This window comes from Misgurnus anguillicaudatus, chromosome 3, assembly GCF_027580225.2.
Source record: "Misgurnus anguillicaudatus chromosome 3, ASM2758022v2, whole genome shotgun sequence".
Lineage (NCBI taxonomy): Eukaryota > Metazoa > Chordata > Actinopteri > Cypriniformes > Cobitidae > Misgurnus > Misgurnus anguillicaudatus.
Window position 1 is genome coordinate 21,607,307 of NC_073339.2, and position 9,647 is coordinate 21,616,953.

Genomic DNA, 9,647 nt, shown 5'->3' on the forward strand with positions numbered 1-9,647 from the left:
TAGCTGTGCGTACGTCCTACGGCGTAGCCTTGTCGGTTTTCATATATACTTCTGCATCTTCATCCACGTCGACGTGCAAACAAACGTGCAGACCGCTAATAGGCAGTATCCACGCGTGTAACTACAGTAGCAGCTCAACCGCCAAAGTAGAAGCAGCTTGGCAGGTTAACCCACAAATGAAGAAGCAGCAGCAGCTTGTTGTGTATGATTTGAGAAGACCAGCAGTGATGGAGGTAAATAGCCAGCGACTTTTGTTGCAGTTTAAGTTAAATCACTCCTCAACTTGGCCCATCTTTGTTTTTACCTTTGCAAACGGAAATACCTATAATGCAGTTTTTTTACCTGACGGGAGGGGTTCTAGTGGACCAATCACAGCGCTTGCGCTGGTGCACGTCAGGCTATGCACAGGCTATGGATAACCTACAGCGTATACCGGGTGTCTCCATCCCTTCTCCTGGTGAGCTGCCATCCTGCAGACTTCAGGTCCAACCCAGCTCCAACACACCTGTCTGTAATTATCAAGCAACCCTGAATACCTTGATTAGTTGGTTCACCTGTGTTTGATTGGGGTTTTAACTGGGATCTGCAGGACGGTGGCTCACGAGGAGCAGGGTTGGAGAACCCTGGTGTAGACCTTACACACGACTATAACTTGGGCTTTAGGGTGCACTTATATTATACCTAACCCATCCGAACTGTAATTGTCCCCCTCCCTACTCCCCCAAAAGCACACACTCACACTGTACTTTGAGTGATCCGAAGTCAGGCACACTTTCGTCATTAGGATGCGACTGTTTTGAAGAATTAACCAATCCGTGTCTGGTACTACAGAGCGATTTCTCTAGTCAAAAGAACCAGGCTTTGGGGTCAAAAGCACTTGTGAATGGTTTGGTTTGGACAATGCGAGTACGCCTTTAATATAATAATAATTACATTATGTGACTTTAGCCGGGTTTTCACAAGTAGGGTCACAAATACAGAAAAGTGCCTTCTGAGCATTTTCAATTTCAAATATTTCTATAAAAGTTAAAACATTTGTGTTTTTAAGAGTGGCTGTGAGTAAAGGCAGGCCTGCTAATTCTACCTTTGTTTAATAATGTATCAGACTTTTGAAATCAAGTCAGCATATGATTTATGGCTTATTGTGAACTTTAAATTGTTATCTATTATATAGAAGTTGTGAACTAAACAGTAGAATATTAAAAACAGTATTTAAGGGGAAACATTTTTATCTACATTTATTTAGGCACAAAATGTATCTTGGTCAGTACCTTGGATGATTGATATATTGGCTGTATATTCTTCATATAAAGATGTGTAGTACAGTAGTTCAATGGCTCTTGGGTTTAAGGGTTTGTGTATGCTCGGCTTTAATATAACGGTATATGTAACAGCTGACTGCTTACAAATCTACATGTTTTTTTTCACAGACTCGCTCACAGCAGGATTCCAGTAGGCTGAACTAATCTCTGCTTATGAATAATCCATACGTCATAGTTTGGTACTTGACTGCATATGTTTGTATATAAATGCCTAAGTACCTAAATGTCATTATTTAAGACATATGGTCTTTGGGGAGTCTGCCAATTTTTTTCTATTTACATTATTACATTTTTTTTATTTTTAAAGATACTAATGCAGAATGCAAACATAGGAAATTACCAAGAAATTAGGGCTGCACAATTAATCGCATGCGGTGTCACGCGCGTCTCGTCAGTGATGCCGGTTCCTTGATTGGAGGTGGATTGCCGTCAGCTGTTTTCGGATGGAGCGGCATTTACTGCACAGAGCCGTGGTTCACTGACAATCAGGGCCGTATCGCATACAGTATGTATCGCAGGCGATACGTCCACGATAATTGATGCAAGATTGTCCCGGTTGTCAGTGGACTGCGTACTCTGTGTAGTGGATGCCGCTCCATCTGGGGGGAGCTGGTGGCGATTTGCTGCTGGTCAGGGAGCCGGCATTGCTGACGAGATGCGCGTGGACAATCACATGCGATTTATCGCATACAAAAATATGCAATTCTGCAGTGCTTTATTGTAATTTCCAACGTTGTCATATTAACAAATCCCTGTTCTAAACCAGTGGTTAATATCGAGTGATGTTATAGTTTCAGACTAGATGTTTACTTTACTGAAATTAAACACGGCTCACCAGGTCTTCACTTGCTAATATAGCAAATAAATTTACATGTAAAACCAATTTTCGTCTTTTATTCGGCAAACTCCAGAGCCATTGCACACTTCAAATTTCAAGTGTAAGAACAAAGAAACCTACAGTCCCAGTACTGACCAAATACAAGCTTACTGTGAATAGATTAAAACATTAAAGTGGTGAAAGATTGCTTTTTTTAGTGAGGGTAAAGGAGAGTATCACAGCACTCTAGTTCAGTGTTGAGGTAGACAGGCGCCCTTCACAGTGTGCTTTCTGAGGTCATTCTGTTCTGCAGGGTTTGTGAAGCGCTTTGGGGCCCTGAGCAGATGAAAGGTGCTATTTAAATGTAAGTGCCACTCATTTATTCATTTACCTTCATCCGATTCCCGTTCCAACCTGTACGAAATCACACTGCTATTAAAACACACATTCTCACGCACCCTTTCACATGTATCAGAGTGCACACAGACTGTAGCTTTTAGACACAACAGAGGGTAAGACACACTAAATGCATCCACCATCCTTCCCTATGTCCATTCTGTGTGTTCTTCATTTCATTTAAAGAAAAAAAGAGAACAGAGTTTTTGTTTTGGAGGTGCATTTTTTAATGTCCCTCACCTCTGTGTCCTACACCCTGCTCCTCCTGTCTCTTTGACCAGGTGCCCTCTCTGCATCTACTCCACCAACAGGCCAGCCGCAATGGAGGGCCACCTGAAGACGCACTACAAGATGGAGTACCGCTGCCGCATCTGCCAAGCCGTGTGGGCCAATCAGGCAGAGCTGGAAAGGCACACGCGCGCTCATCGCCTGGGCAACCACTACAAGTGCGAGCAGTGCGGCTATCTCTCCAAAACAGCCAACAAGCTCATCGAGCATGTGCGCGTGCACACCGGCGAGCGGCCTTTTCACTGCGACCGCTGCAGCTACAGCTGCAAACGCAAGGACAATCTCAACCTCCACAAACGGCTCAAACACGCGCCGAGACAGACCTTCGGCTGCGCCCAGTGCCCGTTCACCACCACCCACCCGTTCGTCTACAGCCGCCACGTTAAAAAGCACCAGGGCGGAGAGGGAAGTGCCGAGGAAGGCGAGGCCCAGCCAGGTACGCCGCGCCCGGGCCTTTTGGAGAGAGGTGGGAGCAGCTGCGAGAGCGGGGACAGCGGGACCACAAGCCCGCTAATGAGCCTTTCTGCCTCTCAAGCCTTGCAGTCTGTCGCCCTCTCGATCACCAGCAAGCAGCAAGACGGCATGCCACGCCAACGCTACCTCTCGGCCAACGGCACATTCTCCACACTGGCGGCTCGCTACTTTGAGCAGTACAGGAACTGTGACCTGGCTCACCTCATCCCCCTTACGACGCTCTTCACGGCCCGACGATTCACATTCCACAGCCCGTCCCCCTCAAACTCCTCGCCAACCTTCTCCAGATTCCGGTCCAGCTCGTCTTCACAGTCCCCGCCTTCTCCCATGTCACTCAAACACTCCTTCCTGTCATACCTGGGACTGACAGAGAGAGCTAAGACCATCTGACCATCCATAAGTTTAGCAGTTACCCTTCCTTTCCCTGGGAATATCATTAATCACCAATGCCACTAACTGTTCCATAGGCAGACTGAAACGCTGCCCTGCAGAATAGACATCCATTTATATGAGGAAAAGCTATACTGTACGTCCTTCAGCCATTTCTATCAGACCGAGTTTTGTTTTCAGTTCTATCAATACAAATATTGCCCTTTTTAAAAGGTCTTATAACGATTTTTTGTTTTCCTCTGCAAATTGTGAATGACCCAGAATCAAAATAATAGTGCTTTATCTATTGAACTTTTATATTCGTTTTGATGGGAGAAAGCAAACCACGAACATATAAGCTTGCAAGCGATAAGCTTTTTTGTGCATTTTGTCTTTTTGCCATGAACCAGACAGCATGTTTGCTATATGTTGTCGTTGTTTTTTGAAGTAATTTTAGGGGCTCATTATGAAATGTGTTGGGGTACATGGCACGAGAAAACGAACGAAACGAACCGCTGTCTTTAGAGTCTCGTTTCCAAAGCTAAGTCTCAGACCACGCACTTGTTAATTTATCGAACTGTACATAGTTTTGTATTCTTTATTTTCTCTCCTTCTCCACGCCTGTTGGCATTGACTGGTTTTGCTGAATGGTGAGACCATTGGCAGAACATCGATCTCGCCTCAACAGCACGCATACGGCCCTTTATGAAACCTACGGGGCACAGCTGATGGCATTTCTCAATACAAGCCATTTGGGGCATGCTAATGGCAAAAGCAATCATTACCACTTTCGTAGTGGTCTTCAGCCCATTATGCAGCCTTGATCCCTTCGCTGTCCTCATCGTATTACTGGATGCTACAGATTGTGCCATAGCTGCCCGAGGTGGGCTGGCCGTCTCCCGTAGGCATGAGATAAGATGTGTGTACCAGTCAAGCGCCCTGTGCATAGCTATCGTATGTAATACGCACCTGTACGTTTAACAAGATGTATGAGGTGACAGAATAAGTGGGTTTTCCCCAAAACCTGTCACAAAGGCCGATTCAATGGTGCTTTTTGGAGCTTTTTGTAATATTGTGTGTAAAAAGAAAACTGTTCCAAAATGACTTGAATGAATGTACTTTCTGTAGGTTAATGTTAAAGTGATACAGAGGTAGCTGGGCAGTGGTAAGAAAGAACATGGAGAAACAATGGTATCTCGGTGGCCTTCTGTGTCTTAAAATTTTTTGTTCTAGTATTTTTTTTTAATTGTTTTTATTTTGAAAGAGCCTTTGAAATGTAAAATACAAATATATATATAAAATATATACCCTGTACTAACAAGCTATTATGAGAACCCCATTGGCTCTCAAGTGCAATGTGGAGGCAGCCATTATTAAAGAGAAGGACTTGTGAAAGCATGGCTTTTCATAAGCGGGCAAACATGGTACCATAAATCTATGTTCCCCTTTTCATTTTTGAGTTTTAATTGCACTTAATATTTGAATTTATTAAACAAAAGCACTTAGACCCAATAGAAAATGTTCTTGATGCCAATTAGTTCAACCACCCCATCAAACAGCCTTGATGTTAAGTATTATTTTTTATATTTCTGCCACAATAGTTGGAAAAACTAATTCAAAACCTCTTCCTGTAGGTATTTGCCAAACAGCAGCAGTTGACTGCCCTGTTTAGATGGATAGTATGACGTATAATCCAGTCAGCAGAGGTCAAAATCCCCCTGGGCACCAAAGTACCATGCTACATTTTTAACAGCAATTTTGCACAGTGTTGTAAAAGTTGCACTTTTTTTAAACAAAGAAAACATATTTATAAACTGTATTGTCCATAGTATGGACAAGCTCAGATTCTAAGATCTATCCATGTGATCACCCTCTATGTAACCATTGATGGGTTTGATCAAAATGTACCTCCGGTCTAAAATACTTTTGCTTGGTTACTGGCTAGGCTGATATATTTCAAGAAATAGGAAGATAGGACACATGGATTATTAGTACACAAAGAGTAAAATAGCATTTGTTTGGTCTAGACTATAATCTCAAAATGGCCAATTATCGGCCAATATATAAGTCAACAACCATGAAAATTGTGCAAAGCTCAATAACTTAAAGGGACACTCCACTTTTTTTGAAAATATGCTAGTTTTCCAGCGCCCCTAGCATTAGCATTGCGCTCAAACATAACCAAGGAGTTTCTATATTTTTCCTATTTAAAACTTGACACTTCTGTAGTTACATCGTGTACTAAAACTGACGGAAAATTAAAAGTAGCAATTTTCTGGGCCTATATGGCTGGGAACTGTGCTCTCGTTCGGGCGTGGTGATCAGGGACTTTGCTGCCGACACATGGCTGCAGCAGGCGCAATGATATTGAAAGTTACAAAGGGGACTATTTTCGGGCGCTGCGTAATATCATTGGGCCTGCTGCAGCCATGGTGCGGCGGCGGGGTCCTTGATTGTTGCGCCGGAGTGGGAGTGTGGTTCCTGGCCATATCGGCCTAGAAAATTTTCTGTCTGCCTTAAGTTTTAAATAGGAAAAATATAGAAACTCTTTGCTTCTTTTTTGAGCGCAATGCTAATGGTCTAATCAGATTCAATGGATTATGCTAAGCTATGCTAAAAGTGGTATCGCCAGACCCGGAGATCAGCTGAAAGGATTCCAAAACAGTAAAAATCAAATGTTTAACTCTAGGGGAGATGGAAAATGGGCATATTTAAAAAAAATTAAGTGTCCCTTTACAGTCTTTATATTTACAGACATTCAATGCTTTTTAATGATTTGATCATTTTAATATTGTTCATTATAGATATAAATGCTCTCCCAGGCTCATTTAAATAAGGACTGTTAAGCTGATGTTAGACTTTTAAAGATAAAAGAAGCATTGTGTTACCCATGACATACAAAGAGATCATACTTAGCAAAATTCCCAAAAGTTAGTTTTACTATAACTTGCCCTGTAAGATGATCTGAATGACAATATCTGTATTTAAGGCCAGTTTATAAATGAAATGCAGGTTAGAAGTATACGGAGCCATTTAAAGAAGTCTGACAGTTTCTTTACTCGACACAATATACTTACTTTATATATGTTTTGCTCTTGCTGTATCATTTAATTTTTCTCATGTAAATGCCCAGCATGCGGTTTAGTGGTATGTTGTATTTTAAATGGAGCTTTGTTTGCTTGTTAATAAAGCTCCTGTCAAGCCTGTTATCTTTTACGCTCTAGTGCCACTTGGTGGAAAGGAGTGGCCCGAGAGCCTGAGATTAAGTGAAACTGACTCTCAGGACCCAGTTTGATAGAATGAATCCAAATTGAACGTCTACTGGGAAACCTCCTTAATATGTCCGTCTGCCTTGGAACACCATGTTATCATCATCATGTTAAAAACATGGCTGCTGCTCGATCAAGCTCAGTTTTGTGGGCATGAGGAGCGCGACAGGGATGATCACTCTCTGTTCCAATACCAGTATTTAAAAATACTTAAAACTTGGTGTTTTGTTTGCCTAATTGCAAAAAGCAGTGATTATTGTTTAACGTCATTGCGTCACACGGGATTGACTACCTTTTAGCACTTCAAAAGATGCATGAATTGCTCTTGATCTCTAGTTTGTAGCACTTACATTATTTTGGTCAGAAACGAAAGACCAACTCGTTTTGCATTTAGCTTTGCGGGTTACTCTGCACAATCTGTTTGCTTTATCTCTTGCTGTACTCTACAACTCAATAAGGCTCAAATATCATTTTGTTTCTTTCTTATTTGGCACCCAGTAAACTTGTTATGTGCTGTATAAAGCTTTTTTTATTACTTCATTCTTAAGGCTGTACAGGGTTGTTTGTGAGAATAACTGGTAATTAGATCATTTGTACTTTTTTTTGTATTTCAGTTTACTTGGTTTCGCATTTCTTTTTGTTCAAATTGCCAGTTCTAAATGTAACAGGATTTGAAAGTAAAGCTAACATCACATATTACCTCAAAGTCGTCTTGTCTCTTTTATCAATGCATGTTTTTCTTTGATGCTTTGAACTTTCTTAACTTGCATTTTATTGTTTAGGGGAAAAGATTAGTAGTTATAATGCTAAATAGGTACACAGGACCTTATGGTTAAATGTCTCAACCAGGTAAGATAGGCTTTGCTATTGAGCACTAGTTGATCTTGGTTTAAAGGTATATTTCACCTAAATACAAAAAATACCCAATCATTTAAACGACTTAATGCCAGATGTATATCACTTCATTTCTTCAGTCAAACACAATTATTATAGTTATCTTAAAGGACAAGTTTGGTATTTTACATTTAAAGCCCTGTTTTCAGATTGTTTATGATGAAATAGAACGGTTTTGACTGAAATTTGGACATAGGTGCACTGGAACAATCCTTCCTAAAATACATTAAACTTTCATTTACAAAGATGTGAAACTCACAGGGTCGGGGTGTTCACTGATATGCTCACACAAAAATCGCTGCAAAAGATGTTTTCCAACAACTTTTATCGTAGTTTTTGTCTAACTCCGTTGACTTGTATTAGATGTGCTGTGAGGTACGGTATACTCTGTGCCGGGAACTTTGTTTGTATTCTTGCAATTGGCAAAGGCGGATTATCGCCACCAACTGGGGTGGAGTGTTTATTATTCAAGCTCTTAACGGAAGAATGTACGGGTGTGAGGCGTTTAGAAAAATAGGTCCACAAGTTTACAACGAATGCTAAAATACCTGTTGGAAAGCATCTTTTGAAGCGATTTTGGTGTGAGCATATCAGTGAACACCCGACCACTCAGTGAGTTTCACGTCTTTGTAAACGAAAGTTTAATGCATTTTAGGAAGGATTGTTCCTGTGCACCTATACATCCATTGTAGAGGTGGGAGGTGATAAAACAAACAACCGAAAATTCTCGGGCCAGCATCATATGTCCAAATTTCAGTCAAAACCGTTCTATTTCATCATAAACAATCTGCAAACAGGGCTTTAAATGTGAAAAATAGCGAACTTGTCCTTTAAATAATATCCTTAAGATACGTTTGTGAGCACAATACACCATATTTGATTGTAAACACAATGTCATTAAGTAGAGCTGCATGCACACTGGCAGCAACTTTGTGTAGCTGTGTGTCATCTGTCTTCAATGAGGTCGTTAGGAGGCGTTTCTAATTCTGGTTGCCCTAGTTATAAATATAAACAAATGTTAAGTAACCATTCTTTCAGTAGCTGACGAAAGATTTACTCTTATTGGTAGTCACTCCCAAAAGTCACTCGTCATTTGCATTTGCACTTTTCTCAACTTTGTCACGTCACTCGTGGAAGTTACCAAGCCTCCATTGAGATGAACAACATTGTGTCTAAATTAAAGTGATAGCACATGTCTATGATTGAAACAATGAATGCATATAAATTAAGTATACTACAAATTTTTATTGGTATATCTTACTTTAACCCTAGGATTAAGCACAAAAACTTTTAACACTCCTTTAAAATGAACCATTGTTTAATTAGGCTATTAACACAGTCGTATTTGTAGTTAAACAACAGTAACCTCAAATATACAAATGGTAATCAATCTGTCAAAAACATGGTTACATTTTCACTATAATTAAACCATGGTTAATTTTCCTAAGGGAGTAATACAAAATTATACTGTATCTGTTTGAAGGATGGGGAAGCGCACCTGTCAATTAGCGCTATTACATAACAGAGCAAGACCAGAGATGAATGTGCTCAGTAAACGGGAGTAATTATGGAATAATGTTTGCATCTTTATAAAATTGTAAGAATACAGTTCTTTAAAAAATAATTTTTGTCATATTGTGGCAGTTTCCCGGACATGGATTAGACTATACCCAGACTAAAAAATTTGTAAGAGCTGTCCAAACTGATAACATCTTGCTTTGACATATCTTAAAATACATCAGTGCGCTCTGTTTGGCCTTAAAATCCACACAGGTAATGTTTTTTGTAAGACATGTTTGTTAAAACTACCGTAGTTAT

At 40.5% G+C, this 9,647-nt stretch overlaps 1 protein-coding gene across 1 annotated transcript in view; it reads left to right on the forward strand.

Moving 5' to 3' along the window:
* Positions 1-7,634, forward strand: part of znf827 (zinc finger protein 827) — an 80,811-nt gene extending 73,177 nt beyond the window's left edge. Inside the window, exon 14 of the mRNA XM_073866345.1 lies at positions 2,817-7,634. Within this exon, the coding sequence (XP_073722446.1) occupies positions 2,817-3,687 (871 nt within the window). The 3' untranslated portion in view covers positions 3,688-7,634. The remainder of the gene's footprint in view (positions 1-2,816) is intronic.
* Positions 7,635-9,647: the final 2,013 nt, after the last annotated feature.